Source organism: Fusarium redolens (genome assembly GCF_020744475.1).
Source record: "Fusarium redolens strain MPI-CAGE-AT-0023 chromosome Unknown BKA55scaffold_11, whole genome shotgun sequence".
Taxonomy (NCBI): Eukaryota; Fungi; Ascomycota; class Sordariomycetes; order Hypocreales; family Nectriaceae; genus Fusarium; species Fusarium redolens.
This window is the reverse complement of record NW_025763674.1, coordinates 391,099-409,050: the sequence shown is the minus strand read 5'-3', so window position 1 is coordinate 409,050 and position 17,952 is coordinate 391,099. Positions and strand designations below refer to the sequence as shown.

General features: G+C 46.9%; 8 protein-coding genes across 8 annotated transcripts; 6 read left to right on the top strand and 2 right to left on the bottom strand.

Moving 5' to 3' along the window:
• Positions 1 to 654: 654 nt before the first annotated feature.
• On the bottom strand, positions 655 to 1,788 carry BKA55DRAFT_541065 (Metallo-dependent phosphatase-like protein; the record flags this gene model as incomplete). Its single annotated transcript, XM_046190337.1, has 1 exon — positions 655 to 1,788. The coding sequence occupies one exon, from the start codon at positions 1,786 to 1,788 to the stop codon at positions 655 to 657; it is 1,134 nt and encodes a 377-aa protein (XP_046047373.1).
• A 1,187-nt stretch (positions 1,789 to 2,975) lies between these two features.
• Positions 2,976 to 3,713, top strand: BKA55DRAFT_541064 (uncharacterized protein; the record flags this gene model as incomplete). Its single annotated transcript, XM_046190336.1, has 1 exon — positions 2,976 to 3,713. One exon carries the CDS (start codon positions 2,976 to 2,978, stop codon positions 3,711 to 3,713), a length of 738 nt encoding a protein of 245 aa, XP_046047372.1.
• A 338-nt stretch (positions 3,714 to 4,051) lies between these two features.
• Positions 4,052 to 4,453, top strand: BKA55DRAFT_541063 (uncharacterized protein; the record flags this gene model as incomplete). Its single annotated transcript, XM_046190335.1, has 2 exons — positions 4,052 to 4,221; positions 4,276 to 4,453. The coding sequence occupies 2 exons, from the start codon at positions 4,052 to 4,054 to the stop codon at positions 4,451 to 4,453; spliced, it is 348 nt and encodes a 115-aa protein (XP_046047371.1).
• A 745-nt stretch (positions 4,454 to 5,198) lies between these two features.
• On the top strand, positions 5,199 to 7,363 carry BKA55DRAFT_76542 (major facilitator superfamily domain-containing protein). Its single transcript, XM_046201621.1, has 6 exons — positions 5,199 to 5,841; positions 5,891 to 6,004; positions 6,052 to 6,181; positions 6,235 to 6,640; positions 6,690 to 7,097; positions 7,154 to 7,363. The coding sequence occupies exons 1-6, from the start codon at positions 5,526 to 5,528 to the stop codon at positions 7,205 to 7,207; spliced, it is 1,428 nt and encodes a 475-aa protein (XP_046047370.1). The 5' UTR covers positions 5,199 to 5,525; the 3' UTR covers positions 7,208 to 7,363.
• On the bottom strand, positions 7,266 to 8,271 carry BKA55DRAFT_76486 (uncharacterized protein). The gene is made up of 2 exons (XM_046201620.1): positions 7,994 to 8,271; positions 7,266 to 7,938 (listed from the first exon to the last, which is right to left on the bottom strand). Exons 1-2 carry the CDS (start codon positions 8,101 to 8,103, stop codon positions 7,404 to 7,406), a joined length of 645 nt encoding a protein of 214 aa, XP_046047369.1. The 5' UTR covers positions 8,104 to 8,271; the 3' UTR covers positions 7,266 to 7,403.
• A 1,246-nt stretch (positions 8,272 to 9,517) lies between these two features.
• BKA55DRAFT_691957 (uncharacterized protein) lies at positions 9,518 to 11,860 on the top strand (the record flags this gene model as incomplete). Its single annotated transcript, XM_046199698.1, has 6 exons — positions 9,518 to 9,841; positions 9,892 to 10,461; positions 10,511 to 10,613; positions 10,660 to 11,063; positions 11,135 to 11,714; positions 11,766 to 11,860. The coding sequence occupies 6 exons, from the start codon at positions 9,518 to 9,520 to the stop codon at positions 11,858 to 11,860; spliced, it is 2,076 nt and encodes a 691-aa protein (XP_046047368.1).
• A 1,316-nt stretch (positions 11,861 to 13,176) lies between these two features.
• BKA55DRAFT_703926 (uncharacterized protein) lies at positions 13,177 to 15,192 on the top strand (the record flags this gene model as incomplete). Its single annotated transcript, XM_046200631.1, has 7 exons — positions 13,177 to 13,348; positions 13,398 to 13,511; positions 13,565 to 13,621; positions 13,802 to 14,172; positions 14,231 to 14,432; positions 14,511 to 14,707; positions 14,763 to 15,192. The coding sequence occupies 7 exons, from the start codon at positions 13,177 to 13,179 to the stop codon at positions 14,829 to 14,831; spliced, it is 1,182 nt and encodes a 393-aa protein (XP_046047367.1). The 3' UTR covers positions 14,832 to 15,192.
• Positions 15,193 to 15,660: 468 nt separating this feature from the next.
• Positions 15,661 to 17,952, top strand: BKA55DRAFT_664864 (cytochrome P450). Its single transcript, XM_046197726.1, has 5 exons — positions 15,661 to 16,441; positions 16,493 to 16,583; positions 16,635 to 16,703; positions 16,766 to 17,359; positions 17,410 to 17,952. Exons 1-5 carry the CDS (start codon positions 16,103 to 16,105, stop codon positions 17,847 to 17,849), a joined length of 1,533 nt encoding a protein of 510 aa, XP_046047366.1. The 5' UTR covers positions 15,661 to 16,102; the 3' UTR covers positions 17,850 to 17,952.

The window sequence follows — 17,952 nt, the reverse complement described above, 5'->3', positions numbered from 1 at the left end:
CCCATTACCGGGAATACAGAGGGATCATTCGGTACATACAAAAGTAAAATTTATGATGCTCTGGGGAGAAAAGAAGACTCAAGAGTCCCATTAAGGTCCCCTCTAAAGTCCTGATGAGCACTCAGCTTCGGAAGTTCCTGCCATCATACGAAGGCTATCCATAGCATCTCAAGTTTAGCAAGAGCACTAAACTTGTAGCTTCAGTCATATCTGCAATGGTGAAGGTATTGTTCTTGCCTTCATGAGCGTATGTGATGAAGAGATTTATCCGAAACTCTCTCTGGGTATCAGTGAGTGCCACATAAGGGAGTCATGGGCTCAACAAGTTTGCTATATTATTTTCGCTCACACTTTGGTACGTTGATTTTGGTGTCTTGTCAGCTCTTGAGACTGTTGATCGCTGGTATTTGAAACAACGCATGAAATTTACGAAGTTGAAAGCGTACTGAAAGGAATATATGATTAGACTGAAGATGTTCTTAGTTAGATCTCTATCCTCTATATCATTATCAAGAAGGGTGACTAATGCTAGAACGACGCAGATCTAAGAAATTCACGATCGTAGTGCTCGCAACTTGGTGATTTTGAATGTATTGTGATTTGATCCAATAGTCCAGGGATGTTCATGTTGATATTGAGGGCCTTCTACGAGAGCTACCTCTTGGAATCCTCCTTTAAATCGAGTTTTGTTTTCTTAGTTTCTCCTCCTTTGCCGAAAGCATTGCTGGCCTTTCGCTTCTCGATTTTGCGATCGTCTTCCAACACTACCACCGAGGACTGATTCGAGTTTCCATCCGCAGAGTTCCCACCGCCTCGGCAACGCTCCAGTTCAATTTCTACAAGCCATGGATACTGCGTGAGTCCCTCGCTTCCCATAAGTGCCGCATTGACGAACAAGGTCTCCTCGGGAGCCAGTTGGTCTTCGTCGCCCGGGCAACAACTGGTGACACAGAATCTTTGAGACTTATACCGCTCTGATCTTTCTTGCCGAGATTGGCTGTCTTCCGGAGACTCCCACTTGGTTCCCTTTAAACGGGGCAGACTCTCGATAACCCGCGACTTCGTATTGTCGATATCGCTGAAATGAGATGGATTTTCGGAGATCTGGGGCCGCCAAGAAACTATCTTTGCCCCCCAACTGTTATGGACATGCCCAAAACAGTGAATTCTGGGCTGTGCTTTCGCAATGGCAGAAAATAGTTGAGGGCAACCGATTCGTTGTTTCTCTGTCGTCGTATCCATTAAGCCTTGAGGCGGGCCATGTGTCACCACAATGTCAAGCCCTTTTGGAACGGCAAATTCGTGGGCCGCATTGTACTGAAAGCCCCAATCCGTGCTGCCGCCAGTAGCAGGAGTATATGGACTGGCATATACCTTCATCGAGGCGCCATTTTGAAGGCGAATCTCATGGGTTCCTTCGTTGAGGAACATAATACCATGATCTCCCTCAATGAGTAGCCGTTTAGCCTCACCATAGTCTCCATACTCATCCTTAATGCTTTGCTCGATATCCTCTTGTGCCACTCTGCTTGCTTCCGCAATTTTATTCTTGAAGACCCCATCGTCCAGAGAGAAGTCATGATTTCCTGCAATAACAATCTTGGTGGGGGCATCGAGTTCCTTGAGAAGTTGAATCGTTTCTTTGAAGCTTTCCAGCTTAGAATCTTCTGTGAGGTCACCGCAATGGATAACAACGTCGACCGGTGCTAGTGGACTTTTATCTGCTTCAAAACGTAGTCCATGAGTATCTGACAGGATTAGAACCTTTGTCTTAATCAGAGAGGACATTTTGAAAGCGTGCTTTTGTAAGGTAGTGAAATTTCGGATGAGTAGAGGATTATAAATGGTGAAACATGGCAAATATGATTGAGACTAGGAGTGGGGTCAGGCTGATATTTATACGTGTTTGATGTAACAACTTTATCCAGTGGTTTAAGCTCTCCAATGGATGGCTGGGTACCGAGATGTACTTCTAAGAAAGAGTTTCAGCCATGAGACCAACTCTCAAACTTTACATGTAGAACTTGCTTTATGACTCAACAGACAAATAAAGTTGTTTGTTGCACCATTGGTCGCCTACGACCAACACGTATGGGAGCTGACCATTTCGGCTAAAGAACGCATGACTGAGAGAAGGTTAGTTTGATTCGGATTCCTATTCTTTTTATAAGTTCAAGTTACCATGCTAACTCATGAAATTGAGTAGCGCTCATAGATACATTTGGCATTTTTCGATAGCCGGCATGTTACAAAGCAAATAAACAATCTGACATTTTTCAGTTCGTACAACAAGCACTGTAGGTTAGATCTACAGACACTCCTTGATTTCATGAGCTAGTATAGTAGATTGTCTTGTAGTGAGTACCGGTGGTTCGAGGTATAACCACAACGACCTAAGCCCAAGAAGTGCCATAATCAATAGCTAAGTTCTGTGTGGTGATTATAAGCTCTCAGTCACAGGTCTCAACTGCAAGTAACACATCTAGCTCAATATTTAGACATTATACCACAATGTCTGACCAATTGCTACAGCATAAATGCTGATAAAAAGAAAACCTAGATCAATAGCAATTAGGGGTAACTTACCTATATTGCCCCCTCTGAAAGTATAAATACAATTTCTCCGAGTTCAAAAATCCTCCATTTAATGTTTATAAACTCGTCGTGCGCTTTGGCAACTGACGTCTAGCTAATCATAAAGAGGACTTGTCGTTTGGACTAGATTAAGAAATTTTAAAGAAAAGTCAACTTCTTCACGCTTGTGATTCTTAAATGATTTAACTTTCCAGTAAAGTCTCAGGTATCATCATTTTGAAATCCTTCATAGTATTCGAGCAAAAACTTCGGCGAACTCTATACTGAAAGTTAACTGCGCCTGAGTATATAAGAGCACGAAGTTCCCCCCTGTCGACTAGATACAGTTCACCCAGGAGTGGTCACCGATCTCGTCAACACCTTAACCGACAGCAGACAAAATGAGTCTTTTCAACATCATAAGCCGAGCCTTTCCTCCCCCACGCCCTCCACAAGCCGAAGAGTCTTCATCCTCACGGCTTCCTTCAACTCATACCAACGCAGCTGCCTCTGCAGACGTCACTGGAACCACTGTCGCTCAAAACCCTCCTCCTTCCTACCGAGAAGTCACGGCGCCCAAGTTATGGAAGGTGGATCTCTGGTTTGGATCTGACCCCGAATTGTTAAGGGAGGCAATCCCGCAAATGAAACTGGACACCGGCTGGGAAGCCCACCTCGAGCTTTCCACGACAGATATTGTCGGCTTGATGAGAGAAGGACTGCACGTGTCTCAGGGCAATGTAAATGTGCAGGAGAGTTGCTTGACCATGCGTCCTGACCCGCAGGAATGCCAGATGTACTGCTATGACCGCCATTTTACTCTTTCCGGCCCTAGTTGGAAAGGGAATTTGGTGGTCACAACACTGAGCCTCCCTATTGCAAATAACTTCCGCGTCGAGCATCTTTCGGCGGATCAAGTATTTCGCTCTCTTGCATGTGATGTTTCTAAGGGGGAAAACTGGGTATACATCTTCTTGATAGACAAAAGCGAGGACAACGCAAACTACATCTTGGACGACACTCCTTTGGAAGGTTTATGGCCATGGCCTCGTAAGGAACATATCATCCAAGGAATGAAGCAAGAAGAGGAAGCGGTTCAAGAGGAAATAAGAGAAGGCGAGATCCTTGACCTGCTCTGAGTGTTATGGTCGAACTTGCTCAAGTTTCTCAAGGACTCAGGGGCAGTTCTTTCCCTTTCAGATAGACGAGCATCAATATAGCTGATTTCATCTCGCCAGTCTCCTTTTTCTTTTTCTTTTCCTTTTCTTTTCAAGGATATCAAAATGCCTGATTCGTACGTATCCCTCCTATCTACCTTATTCGTGATTCAGACACTCCACATCCTGACTCACACTCTCACACTCTATATTCCGATTTACAGACCATTCAAGTCCTGATTAAGGGCGAGGCTTAGGATGTGATTCACTGACGCTAACCTTATGTGATTCACAGACTACTTTTCAACATCGAAGTCACTATGACCCCAGGGTCAATCCCGGAACTACTACCACAGCTCTTACGGGGCCGCCCCAGCCCGCCCATCCATACTTCCCAACCCACACAGCGCCCTCCTTCCTCCAAACCTCCCCAGAAGACCGCCGGGCGGACCAACACCGCGGCGGCATCCCGGACGACTCAGACCGATCCGTAAGTCAGGCCTATCCTCTTCCTGTAAACTCAAGCTAATTAAAACACCCATAGAAGCTCATCGGTGTCGTCAGGGGATGCCGTCGTCACAATGCCCGGCGGGGACACTTCTGAGGTCGGTGGAGGCAAGGAGAGGCCGTGGGTTGGGAAGGTCAATATCACCATGGGCGAGGCTGGGTGCAAGGTCCTGTCGTGTGGTGGTTGGTTCTGGTGGCGATCCTGGGTTATATAATTATCAGCGCTGGACATGCTTGGAAAGAATAATTACAACAACGCTACAAACATAAATAAAACGGCGTCATGACACACTATACTGTTCTTGCGTGATTCACTCACTCTTCCTAAGCTCCTTTATGAATGTTCTGGAAGGTTGAGTAAACTTTAGGCAGCCAACACAGGCTGAAAGAGTATAGGTAGACATCAAGATAATTTACTCGTCTTCATGAGTAAAACCAAGCATTCACTTGTTCGTGAATATCACTTGGGCTTCTTCTTTCAATGGCCAAAAGCTGGAACTTATGGCACACCGTTCATTGTCATCTTCTTTTTCTCACCTTTAGAAGTATCTAATTGCCAGATACCCAGATATTACCATGATTCACCATGCTCAGATTTGTAATTTTGCCACAAAATCAGACTCGCAGGCTCAATTGCGCACACAACCTTAACCCCGACGTCAGGCGACTATCTGAAGAGGCTATCAAATAATCAATACCCGTTGACCCGTTCCACAGGCCGTGATACAGCCCGGTTACTTTCCATAGTAATAGATAGTCTCTTGCTGATTGGAATAAATGGACATTAAAGACCTTCATACGGGCTGTCTTCAAGCAATGTTCTGAGCACTGCACCGGAAATCCAGCCAATCACGACCCCCTGCCCAATCATACCTGGGGGAGGCAAGAAAACCTAAGACTTTTATCCTAAGTGACAAAAAGACCTAGGTAAGTTTAGTATAGATTAGTGGACTTTTAGACTAGTCTTTTTTTTTGGTACCTTAATGCCCGGCCAGAAGTTTTCTTGCTGCCTGAGGTCTACCTCTTGGTCTCACAGCCTGGATGACAATCAGTCCATGTCTGCCACAGGCTGAATGCATTTATGCACATGTTTCAGATTATCACTGTCCAAGTGCGATTCGCCAGCTTATCATAATGATGCGAGTCCTGATAATGCAGGTAAGACGACTTTCCTCAAAAGGCGGTCCGCCCTCGCAGCCTGATGACAAGATTCTCACAGTCACCTTCGCCGCGAATATCTGAATACTGGATGTCGAACACATCGAGACAAGGTTTCATCATCACAAAATGCCTACGAAAAGCCCAGATAATCGCCGCATACCTACACTACAAACTTCGGCGATAGATTATATCCGGGGCTTTCAACAGTATCATATGAACTTTTGGCTCTGCACGCTTCTCTTATTCCTCGTGGAGCTCGGCTGCGCAATCCTTGCTGCTCCTTCACCAATGCTGCTAGAGACAGCTGTCTGTCGGTATCATTTTGAGAAAGACAGACAGCTTCTTAACGGAGAGCCAACAGATGAGTTTTGCAGAAGTAAGGAGGTACAGGTGCATTTCGCATTCGTGATAACTGTGCTGTCAACGCTATCGACATTGGCTGGTATGCAAAATCACATCAGTTCCTCAAGACGACGGCTGACAGTGGCAAGCGACTATGATGCAAATCCCGATGGGAATACTTGGGGACGAAGGCGGCATCCGTCTTGCTCTTATGCTGAATGTTACCAGTACTATCTTCTACTGGGGATGCATAGCAGTCATAGGTATGATGTCTCACATCGCACCTGGAGGATGCGACTCACCTTGACAGGATCTCAACAACACTTTCCGCTCTGGGGCTTCTATCTCTCACCGATATTTATACTCTTCGGAGGTGGGCCATGGGTAACCGGTACGCTTGTTTTCGCTGCCATTAACGACAGTGTCAAGCCAGAACAAAGGCATGCCTTGACTCTCATCATTCCAAACCTCATAACTGACATGAAGGGTACAGAACCACGGCTTTCTCGATCATGGAGGCGATATCAGGGATCGCGGACCTCCTCGGGCCAATTATTGGCACAATGACGATGACTGCTCACCTCGGGATTCCGTTCGCTCTCGCCCTCGCAGTTTTCTCTCTGATGTTCATTCCAGCCAGCCATCTTCGCGAGAACACAGCGAACGATATAGAGTGTGTTGGATCGTCACCAGCTGAGACCGAGTCACTTCTCAGTGTTGAAAGCGCTTCGGATCGCGAAGATACTGACTCACGGCATATCCATAGGGAAATAATCCCCCCACGAGCCGTCATATTCGGCATATGTTTTGCCTGCCTTTTTTTCTTCCAGGTAGCAAGGGACTCCACGAATTATTTGATCCCTTGGGTCTCTTTGCACTTTGGAGAAACCATGGCCCAGGTATGTTCGCTGGTTTAACAATAATGCTTAGCAACTAACTATCTCACAGGCCGGACTCTTGTTCTCTCTACGAGCAATCATGTCATCTCTTCTATACTTTGTTATCTTGCCGCTTGCCACTTCTTGGCTAGATCAGACTTGGCAAATTGTCAACAGAGATCTTGTCCTCTCTGCATCTGGTGCTTTCTGTTGCACAGTAGGTACTCTCATCGTCGCAACTGCACCAAACCTTGCGACAGTTGCTTTTGGATTTGCACTGTCCGTTCTGGGATCAAGTATGACCGTTACATTACGATCCTTCCTTGCTTCCAATGTCCAGACAGCCTTTTCAGGGCGGTTATTCGCGGGCATCTCTATGACAGGGACTATTGGTAGCCTCGTTGGCATGCCCGTCATGGGAGCTGCATATTCTTTGGGTATCAACCACGACATTGGGCTTCCTTTCCTGGTTTCAGTAGTAAGTTGCTACGGGCCAGTAATTCATTGATTCGTGGCGAGCTGACATTACTTCAGGTATCGTATTCACTTGTCCTTGGGCTTCTTGTCTGGCTTGCATTGAAGATCTGACGTGGTGAGGGTCCAAGGGAATCAGAGGGCAAGTCGCGAGAAAGGGTTGCTAGCCTCAAGACAATTATGCGTGGATATGAAACAACCAAGCACTCAATTGGGGCCCACGTTGAAGTTGCAATGGATATGTCCTAACTACCTCTGGCTACATATTTCTCATCATACCAGTCTCTGAAACCGAACTCGAGGGCGACACTTAATAATGCTTTGGGCAGACCCAACAAGCCCGTGCAAGTTTGATTGTGGCATCATTCAGCCCGCTCTTGCAATCAAAAGACCACACAGACGGACTATGGGTCGGAGTCAGGTCAATGCTAAGGTCCTCGGGCCTAGAAGCAGGCACTGTGAAGTTGACACGACCTCGATTCTTCTCGATGCGGCCGATGATCTCATCTTCACCAATGACACAGATGCCTAGTACATCCTGGAGATTTGTCTCCGTCAAAAAGGCACGCAGCCGTTCAACAAAGCCAGCAGGTAAGGGGACGTCCTTGTACTCTTCCTGGCCTGGATGATTGAAGCCAAACTCATATGGCTCCAGCCCATCACCCCAAAACCTCCAGGACCGTGGGACTAGGTAGCCTCCAGCCATTCTGCCATCTGGAGGAACGGGCCAAGGGGTTGAAACATGGCCGAATTCCACAACACGCTCGCCTTCCTCAATGGAGAAGTGTTTGTGAAGAAGAGCGAGGCCAACCGAGTTTGTAACCTCGAAATGTTGAAAAATGTCTCTGTGCCGAACATGAGAAGGGGGGTTTCGCGATATGAATATTCAAAGGGCCTCACCTGAGTTCTGCAAGGTCGGCCCTGTCTCCAAGCTTGGCTAAACGTTCACTCAGAAGTTTGTTGGACTCGCTCAGTGTAGACAAGCTGTTGAAGACGTCGATATGCCACATCTTTCCAAGTCGCTAAGCAAATAGAAAATACGGTTACTTTCGGGAACTCTGGAGTCAGCAGTTGATTCGGTTTAGCTACCGTCGAGACTTTTCAGATAGCGTTAGAAAGAGGGCCTCGATACATCATATTTTATGGCCTCAGCCTACGAGGCTCTCAGCCTGAACCTTCGACACCTCCAGTGTAAGCCATGTACAGTTGTCCAGTGCATTAGCACTTTGCGCACCCAATTCTATTGATAGCCCCCCATGCAACAGTAAATTACCGGTTACACATTGTATTGCGACCATTCCTATCCATTCACTATCTCCGGTGCCCAACTTGAGGCCTACCCGACCCATGCCTCGTATGACCTCGAGGTCCATGCGGAGCCTCAAGCTGAAACATGTCGTGTATCTGGGGACCGGGAAACTGGTCGAAGATGGATGTGACTTGGCCGCTTTACCTCGGGTCATGGGGCTCAAGATCGATTTATGCATGATACATATACCTTGGCCTGGGGGAGCAAGAAAGCTTCTGACATTAGCAGGGTGCCAGAATAAACTGGTCTAAAGGCCTACTAAGATCTACTAAAATTACCTAAGTCTTTTCGTCGCTTAGGAAAAAGTACGAAGTTGCTAGCCTCCCATAGCCGGGTCAACGGGTACATGTACAAAAGAATGATGGGGTAATGGGCGTGCCATTTATCCTGGTTCCAGGCTGATCCATGCAGCGCTCCCCTGCACACCGACTGCGGACAATATGCCCGTGTCAGTTTTGGGTGAGTGGCTTGGTACAGCCCTGTTTCGGAGCGGGCAACATATGCACGCTGGCATCATCATTGTTTGGGGTTCCGATGTTTGTTGTTTCTGCATGCTTTAATCCTTTTACTAGCAAGGTTCTAGCATGAACCTCAAACCTCAAATAGAACAGACATAAGAGAGGAGCCTTAGGTTTTCTAGGTCTTCTCTGGCCCTTAGCACTGGGCTGACAGTTTGGAAAGGTGTCATCACTTCACCCTGTCTGTGTAACCCACCAAGAGAACATGTTGCTTAATTTAGCTTGTTGCAGCTCTCCAACGGATTTGTTCAATGTGCAAAAGCCATGTCACATGCAACAGGCCGTCTTGTGACAAGCCTACCGCTTATCTCTCAACCAGACGGAGGATTTGCTCCCTTCGATCATGTTCTGCAAGTGAGCAGCCTTCGTAAGTTGTCCGACCTGACGCTGACACGCCTCTCCATTTTCTCTCGGACATTAATGAATCTAGAATCATCACATGGTAAAAAGAAATGTTGTGAAAGATCACTGAAAGGTCTGCGATCGCAGTGAGTGCTATCAACCGTGGTACCATGTGCAAAGCCTTTACAGGCATGTTTCATAGACTTTGTCTAACTGTCACACAATCTTCTCATTCAAACCTACCATAAATTCGCCATGTCACATCGCTATTCACCCAAATCTAGTACATACTCCGTTCCCGGTGGGGATACTCGATTGGCGAGTGACGTATACGATGAATCTGGACCAGATAACCACGCAAATGGCGATTCCCGCCGAGGTCACGTCCACTTTGCCGCTGAATTGGGCAGCGCAGTTGAAGGAATTGTTACGTCGATGGTAGCAAGACATGGAGGCTCTGGCGTCGACAAGAGCCTTGCCTGGGAAGCCATTCAGAGCCTGGCAAGGTCACAGCTTGATGGACTTACAGGGAGCTTGATCGCACAAGGGTACCAGAGCCCTCACCCTCCGCTGTTCAATGTATGTACCAGTCAAACTTCATGCAATACAATGATCCAACTCTATGCCAGAATTCTATCCTCGCTGCTGAAAATTTCTTTCTTTTCGAAGGAGATGCTGGCCATATGGGCCATGATGTACCGTCGATGCCAGACTTGAATGCTTTCTTCCAGGAAGAACAGCCTCCTGGCTTAGAAAATGTTCAGAACTTTGACGTACCAGAATTAGGACATATCATGTATGATGACGGTCCCTTTTCGTTATTGCAAATGCCTGTTCCGAGTCCGTCATCTGGAACGATTACTATGCCGACCAATAGTCCATCCTTACAAGAGCCATGGCCCGATGGAAACTCCATCGACTCTTCTACGACAGGTAGCACACGGACTATTACAGCCGATCCTGTCCATAGACGCCATGAAACAGCTTCCAAACAGCCGGGGCAAAGACTCGCGGCTCCTCAAACACGGCACGACGATTCTTGGCCTGAGAGAAGCTTCAGACCCTCTTCCAAGCGTTCCATAACTCGAGCTGATCGCTTGATGCAAATTGATATGGCAAAACTACCTAATAAGAGATCCAGGCGCGGAAGACCGAGTGAACGACCTAGTTGCGCTCGTTGCAAGATTCAGAAAAGAAGAGTGAGTTAGGAACCCTCGAGATAAATGTGAGAGCTTACAAGCGTCAAAGTGCTATGGAAACTCTAAGGCTTGTGAGTCTTGTGACATGTCACCCGTATATCGGGAGCTCTGCATTCCCGCAGACATTAAAGGATCGCGAACTCTCCTTCACAGTGAGTTATCAAGTCTAGCAGACATTTCGGTGCTAAGATATCATAGGTTTATACCAAACACGAATTCAATCGTTACTCAACAACGTCGCTGAATGGCTCCCGGTAGAACCTTGCAAGGCGGTAGCTATTGAAATCTCAAATGGCTTTAAACCGATACTGCAGGTCACAGTAAGACCATACGTTCCTTTCAACCAAGACGCTCTTACTCACGTCCTGTTCCGTGGGACCGAGGCCGGCATGATTACTCCGCGGGCAGAGAGTACAGCATTTTCTCTGGAGGATGGCACCCTATCAATACAAAAGATTGATGCCTATTGCGATAATCTTGCGTTCGACCTAGCACTGAGTGAAGGAAAACAGGCCACAGACAGGAACAGGCTTGCACGTCATATTCTCATGTTTGCCACGACACAATGTGCAGGACTTCAGGAAGGGCCGAATCTAGAAGGGGTATGTAACTAGTTTGTTTGTTACCCCGGACCGAATCTTGAGGATAGCTCACCAACTGACTCGACATGTAGATCGGCTTGGTAAGACTTGCGTTACGGTTCTGGGCCATGCAGGCTGTCTTTTTCAAGTATCCCTGGACAATAGTGAAAGGTGCTTCGCAGATAGGAATGTCTCCGCTGCGTATCCCCGGATGCTGGTTTGGAAAGACACTACTCCCACGACTCGTCAACCAACAACTCGACAAAGCCTTTGAGACCCGCATGGATGAACTTGAGCGAGAGATCCTTGAACAACTTCAAGACCTGATCCTCCGCCGCGAACGAAGCACGTACTGGTGTGCCATTTTTCTAACAACCTTTATACTGTTACATAGTCTCGAGAAAGACTCATGGAACATGCACGCCTGGGAGTATGAGAAAAACCGCAGTGGTGGAACTCGTTGGCCTTTGAGAAGAGACCCGTGTGATTACTATGGTCAGAACAAACATATCGCAGATACCTTGACGACATACTTCCATATCGTGACAAATGGCCATGCGCCGTTTGCCATAGACTGGGCGAAATCTTCAAACCAAGGGCTTCTTGGTGAAGGTTCACCTGCTCGAATGCTGATCGAGAGCATACAGAAAGATCTACAGAACCCCCAGTCTAGTAAGTAAATATCTCGCGGATACGAGATGCCAGATACTGACCATATAAAAGGTTACGGGGAGGAGTTATATGCCTCGAAAAAGTTCCGAAGGGACGATGTTGAGAGCTTGAACTATTACTACACAAAGAGATTGATTTTGGGTTAGACCAAGATACGGTGCTAGTTCTATGAATGTCCCGGTTACAAAGTTATCACCTAAAGCGAATCTGTCCTGCATAAATCATCCTTGCCAGCCGGGTGCCCGCCTATGATACGTTCATCCAGCCGTAATCAACAGGTACGTACATGTACATAATACCCTGTAAATCTAAATCTGTGGCAATAACTTATCGGGTGGATTCTGCGGGTAACCGATCTTAGTTCAGGGGCAAGGCAGAATTCGCTATGAGAACTTACAGGTATAGATTCAGTCCTTCAGCCGGGTATCTTTTCGCGATAAATTCAAGCTCAACCCAACTTTTTTGCGGTCAATATCCATTCTCTCTTTCTTCGCATGAGGTGGCCTCAGCACCCCAGCTGAGAGTTGGTGGCTGGTAAGACACTCACAGCCTGACTCTAACAATGTTGTCATCTGTGCTTCGGTGGCGCCCATAGGGGAATGGGTCGTCGCAGCTTCGGAGCCACATAGCGATTGAGGTATCTTGCCCCGTGAGTGACTTCAGGCTGTGTAACGCGACGTGTTTGATCTTCTCCTTCGGAGTTTGGGTGTCAGGCTGCGCTAATGGTCAGTATGACTGGCTACACAAACGGATGAGTGCTGCTGACTTGGTCACTGGCACATTTAGTTGTCTCATCCATTTTTTTTTTTTTTTGACGTATCGAGTGATAGGTATGGAAAGCTAGTAGGCCAGGTACAAGCAGTTGTGTTGGTGATTCAGAAATGTTTTAATTATTGCTTCTTTAAGCAAGGGAGTCAGCTACTTAGCTCTCCTTATACCTCTATTTCTCTTCATACCCATCGCCCGGTCAAAGTTCTAATTCCTTTAGCGTCGGAAAGTATCAAAGATCTAAGGATTCGCGTCTTTTCCGATCGACTTTCCGCTTTTTTCGAAGCTGTGTGATTGAGGCCATTACTAGCAGAGTTGCGGAAAGTTGGCTTGTAGACTAGTACAGCCTGATTGACGCATTGGTCCTGTGATTCGCCTGGTTTAGCCAACTTGCATATTTCAATGTGACATAGGCCAACGTGGTACGCCCATTCATTTTGCAGCAGGATTCCTTGTCGTGTGACATCCTTTTCGAACATGTCTTGCCCAAAGCCCGTTCCTTCGCTGCATTTGCTGCCCATGGGTAAGCAAGGGTGGCCTCGTAACCTCCTTCATACCCCGAGGTCATGGCCCAATTACCGGTCCCTTCTTGTTTCCCCCTTTTCTCCGATTTCGGGATTCTCGCCCGGTAAATATACAAGAATGCCTTGCGATCAATTCCACGTCTTGCTAGCACCCTGACCCTGCCGTAAACATGATGCAGTCTAATACGAAATCTGCCTGCTTGGCATTGCTCTTCTTGGGTCTCATGACTTTTGCCGATTCCGCGACTGACAGCCTCCTACCAGCTCTTGCCGATGACGTTCACACTCAACCCGGGCGCTGGAACTTAGGGACTGCGGCTCTCATTCTCAGAGGCGTGTCCGGTAAGTTTGGCGCTTCATCTCTAACGACGTTATTTCTGACAGACCCTAGATCTTATAGGCCAATCTGTGATTGGCTATCTTCTCACTACCCAGCCTAAGCATTATGCAATGAATATAAACACCACAAGTATTCTTGCCGCCACTACTTTCACACTGTTGAGCTGTATGCGAGTATCAAGCATATAATTCCCATAAGCTCCAAACTAATAGTAGTAGTATTTTACGACCATCAATGGCCTGTCTTAGTTGCCATAGGAGGTCCTCTAGTAAGATGTATCGGAGGAGGATCCCATGCCTCGACATTCCTGATACTAGCCATACTACATGATCAGAATCCCACTCAACATCGGTCTGATCCCTGATATTCCACCTTGATGATCATGCCTCTATACTAACGGTTTTTGAGGTCCGCGTACTACTATTGGACGGGAGCTATGTCGGTGTTGGCTCAAGCTTTCGGTCCATTTGTTACCTCTATCCTCGTTGATTACAGTCACTTCTTGCCTGGGGTCCTGTCCGCAATCTGTTCCCTCATCTGCTTTGGGATCGTTGATTCATTGAAACGTCCGCTATACGAGAGCAATAGTTCTAGCCATGATGAGTTCACTTCCTTGTTGCCCAACCACCAAAACGACGCTGAGCTTAAGAGCCTCAGCATACCGGTTACAGGGTATTTGGCTAGATGCTTTGGCAAGAAGTCTTTGATCAGAGGCTCGAGTCTAATATTTCTGCCGCAAGTCTTTTTTCTCATGGCTATTTGTAAATCAACCCGGCCACTTTTCAAAACCTACATTCAGCACAGAGACGATGTTAGTCCCACAGAGGTGCGTAGTCCCATGTCTGTTTCAAACCCACGATCACTTACTTCGATTCTCTATCTAGGCCGAGGGTTTATGGCTTCTACGTAGTGTTATGAGCTTTGTGGTTTTTGGCATCGTCCTACCAGCCATTGTTTTGGGCACTGCACCAAAGATGTCATCCCCTAACAGCATCAACCTTCATGTCACCAGAATCAGCGTTGTATTCATTTCGACCGGTGCCTTCATGATAGGTCTTTCCGGTTCTCTACATTCCATCACCACAGGTTTGTTTCACCTAGATACCGAAGATATCACTGTCTGAAACCAGATTGAAGCCCTCGTAATAAATACTCTCGGTGTAGCAACGGATCTCAGCCTACTTGCCTTTGCATCGTGTTACTTTAACAGCACAGAGGCAGGAACTGTCATGATGACCTTGGCATCGATCGAGAGCCTGGGAACATTGCTCGGAATCGGGGTGCTATACCCAATCTATCAATGGAGTATGAACGAAGACCTACCGTTCCTCGCTGGAGGTGTTCCTTACTACATATGCGGGGTGAGTATATGCAGCTCAAGTTTCTATGTAGCTTACCTTCTTATCTCAACTTTAGTCTCTATACGCAGCCACTGCAGGCGTTATGTGGTCTTTGAAAACCAGAAGACAAGCTACTGAGTCATGAGCTGTGGTATGTTGGAACATCCCTGCAATACCTATACTAATAGACGTTTCATTGCTGTAGGGGATCAAATGAGTCTCACAAGCATTAGCAAAGCATTTCAAGTCTCATCTCAGTATCATGGCGAAGCTGTTGACCATCACCATGCTGAGACCATGGCGGGTCTTCGGTGCCGCATTATCTAGAAAGCCCCTAACTTGGGGTCAGGATACATGAGAAGCTGAGTTGGGCATTTGGGCGGCCAACCAAAAATGGCAGTTTGATGGGGTACAAAATTTGTAAAAAATACAGGAATGCAGGTCGAGGTATTTGGAGTCTCCTTTTCTCCCCGTGAAGTTACAGAAGCCGGTGCGAGTCCTCCTCGTCCAGTACCACGTCACCGGCTATAGGCAATATGAGAGGGTAAAGTAGCCTTTCCTGGAATTCAACTGGCTGAAATTGTTTTGCTGGTACTTTGGACCTAGCCGGTGATACGTTTTACTTGACTGCCGGTCTTGGCGGCCCTAGGCCTTTTCCCCGTTATCTCGTCATATCTCGCTAAGCTATATCATAAGCTTCATGTCATCAGATGGAGCTTGGCCATTCGAAGAGCCAGGTGAGCGGCCTCCAATACTTCGGACTCCTTCTATCTCAACATCAATCAAGAAATCCGTAGAAATAGCAGTTATGAATGGCTCGGGCTGTGCGTGAAGTCCGCGGAACCTGCTCATATAGACGCTCAGTCACAGACTGCAACCCAACCTGAGACAATTCTTATGCACTGGGCCAACCAAGATGCAACTGTTTCCAAAAAATGCACCATGAATCCCCGTATTTCAAGTGTGAGTATTCGGAAAACTGCTCGAGACTGGTCGATTGTCGCCAAACGAATACGACGGGTCCACAACGGTCATGCCCGTGCACATAAATTGTCATGATCAAGATGGTCTTCTCTCCACTGTATTGCATGCATATGCGTCGATATCGTTACATCACCCACTAAACCGAGTCATTCAACCGGAGGATATTTGTTTCAAAGAGTAATTTCGCCAAGCCTTTACGAAATATCCGCTTGAGATGCATCGGTAGTTGGCAGTGGCCTCGGGGTCGGGCCCTTGAAGGTCCCCGTCATATGAACTTCGGGCCTTCGGGCGGCACTAACTGCAGATCATCTACGCCACTACAGATTCAGTTCTGTCGATCATATATCAGATCTTGAAGTATAAAATTTGTACATCATGAGAAGGACATCTATTCATCAAGCTTAGGACAGGATAGTTCTACAGTGATCTCTCATGTCGTCCTATCTAGATCTCCTTCTGGGCAGCCCCCAGTATGCCATCTTTTGCGGTGTCACTTTATTCACTCTCTTCGTCATAAGATACTCTTTACTCGGCCATGTTACAAAGTTTCCGGTCTTGAATCCGAAAAAGTCACTCGAGCTCACAAGCAACCGTGTAACTCAGGACTTCATTGCCGACAGCAAAAATATTCTCACAAATGGCAGGGCTATATACAAGGACCAGCCATATAGAGCTTATACGGACTGGGGGAAAGTCGTCGTGATTCCTCCTAAGTTTCTCGATGCGCTGAAAAGCCATAAGCAGCTAGACTTTACAATTCCTGCTGAAGATGTAAGTTCTTTTCTTATACTGGCTTGGTAGTCGCAGTGACTGATTCAGCAGGACTCTCACGCATATGTTCCAGGATTTGATCCTTTTGTTTCTGACCCAAACATTACGAAAGTTGTTACCAAGTACTTGACCAAATCTTTAAGTTGGTTTCCGTTTACCCTTGGCTTTTGACATACTGACTCTTTTGGCTTAGCCAAGCTCACATCACCACTCTCGGAGGAGGCATCTTTGGCCTTCCGTCAAGTTCTTACGGACTCCACTGGTACATATACTCCTTAAATACCTCCAGGGTCTAAAAAAGATTAACCTTGGGGAACGTTTTAGAATGGCATGAAATGCACCCTCAACATGATATCGTCCGTATCGTATCGCGTATGTCATCACGAGTATTCATGGGCGAATCCCTCTGCCGCGACGACGAATGGGTCAGAGCCAGCGGTGACTATACCGTTCAATCCTTCAAGACGGGCGACATTCTGCGGACATATCCTCGATGGTCACGACCCTTTGTACATTGGTTTCTTCCATCTTGCTGGACACTGCGCAAGAAATTGGCTGAAGCAATCCAATGTCTAAAACCTCATCTTGAACGTCGCAGCGTTATTTCAGCAGAGGCCGAAGCACAGGGAAAGCCCTCGCCGTTCGACGATTCAATTGAATGGTACAAGAAAGAAGGCTCTACACGCAACCCGGCACTCCTACAAATCTCGTTGTCACTCGTGGCTATTCACACAACGTCAGATTTATTGATGGAAACGCTTTTCAATATTGCTCAGCATCCTGATTTATTCCAACCTCTTCGCGAAGAAATCACGAATGTGTTGAACACAGAGGGTCTCAAGAAGACAGCCCTATATAACTTGAAGCTCATGGACAGTGTCATCAAAGAGTCTCAGAGATTGAGACCAGTCTTACTAGGTAAGTAGCTCAACGAGTATCCTCTATCATCCGTCTAACCACTTTCCAAGGCTCCTTCAGGAGGCAGGCTATGGCAGACATCACCCTTCCAAATGGCGATGTGATCAAAAAAGGAGAAAAGATTGTCTGCGATACAACTCACATGTGGAACGGCGATTACTATGAAGAAGCTGCAAAATTCGACGGCTATCGGTTCTTGCGAATGCGGGAGGCATCTGAGCAGGACAAGCATCCGCATCTTGTCAGCACTAGCTTTGATCACTTAGGATTTGGCCATGGCAATCATGCGTGCCCAGGACGATTCTTCGCGGCGAATGAGATCAAGATCGCGCTGTGTCATATGCTCTTGAAGTATGATTGGAAGTTGGCCGATGGTGTAGTTCCTAAGCCATCAGGTTTTGGGATGGCTTATTTGCCTGATCTCCAAGCTAAGCTACTTATCAGACGACGGACTGAGGAGTTGAATATTGATTCTATCGAGACTTATTAGAGTGTTGCGAGCTCGAGGCTGGTTACTCTTTAAGTTGATTATATGAGGACAAAGGCAACAAATGGGCTTTATCCTCATGGAATGCTTTTTGCAGGAATACGAG

What these genes read in the sequence shown, in the direction of transcription:
- BKA55DRAFT_76542 (XM_046201621.1), top strand. Translation starts at nt 5,526, where the DNA reads ATGCCTACGAAAAGCCCAGATAATCGCCGCATACCTACACTACAAACT. An exon ending in AACGCTATCGACATTGGCTG is followed by an intron (nt 5,842 to 5,890) that starts GTATGCAAAATC and finishes GACAGTGGCAAG; the next exon opens with CGACTATGATGCAAATCCCG. An exon ending in TTGGAGAAACCATGGCCCAG is followed by an intron (nt 6,641 to 6,689) that starts GTATGTTCGCTG and finishes ACTATCTCACAG; the next exon opens with GCCGGACTCTTGTTCTCTCT.
- BKA55DRAFT_76486 (XM_046201620.1), bottom strand. Translation starts at nt 8,103, where the DNA reads ATGTGGCATATCGACGTCTTCAACAGCTTGTCTACACTGAGCGAGTCC. An exon ending in GCCGACCTTGCAGAACTCAG is followed by an intron (nt 7,939 to 7,993) that starts GTGAGGCCCTTT and finishes TGTTCGGCACAG; the next exon opens with AGACATTTTTCAACATTTCG.
- BKA55DRAFT_664864 (XM_046197726.1), top strand. Translation starts at nt 16,103, where the DNA reads ATGTCGTCCTATCTAGATCTCCTTCTGGGCAGCCCCCAGTATGCCATC. An exon ending in GTACTTGACCAAATCTTTAA is followed by an intron (nt 16,584 to 16,634) that starts GTTGGTTTCCGT and finishes CTTTTGGCTTAG; the next exon opens with CCAAGCTCACATCACCACTC. An exon ending in ATTGAGACCAGTCTTACTAG is followed by an intron (nt 17,360 to 17,409) that starts GTAAGTAGCTCA and finishes CCACTTTCCAAG; the next exon opens with GCTCCTTCAGGAGGCAGGCT.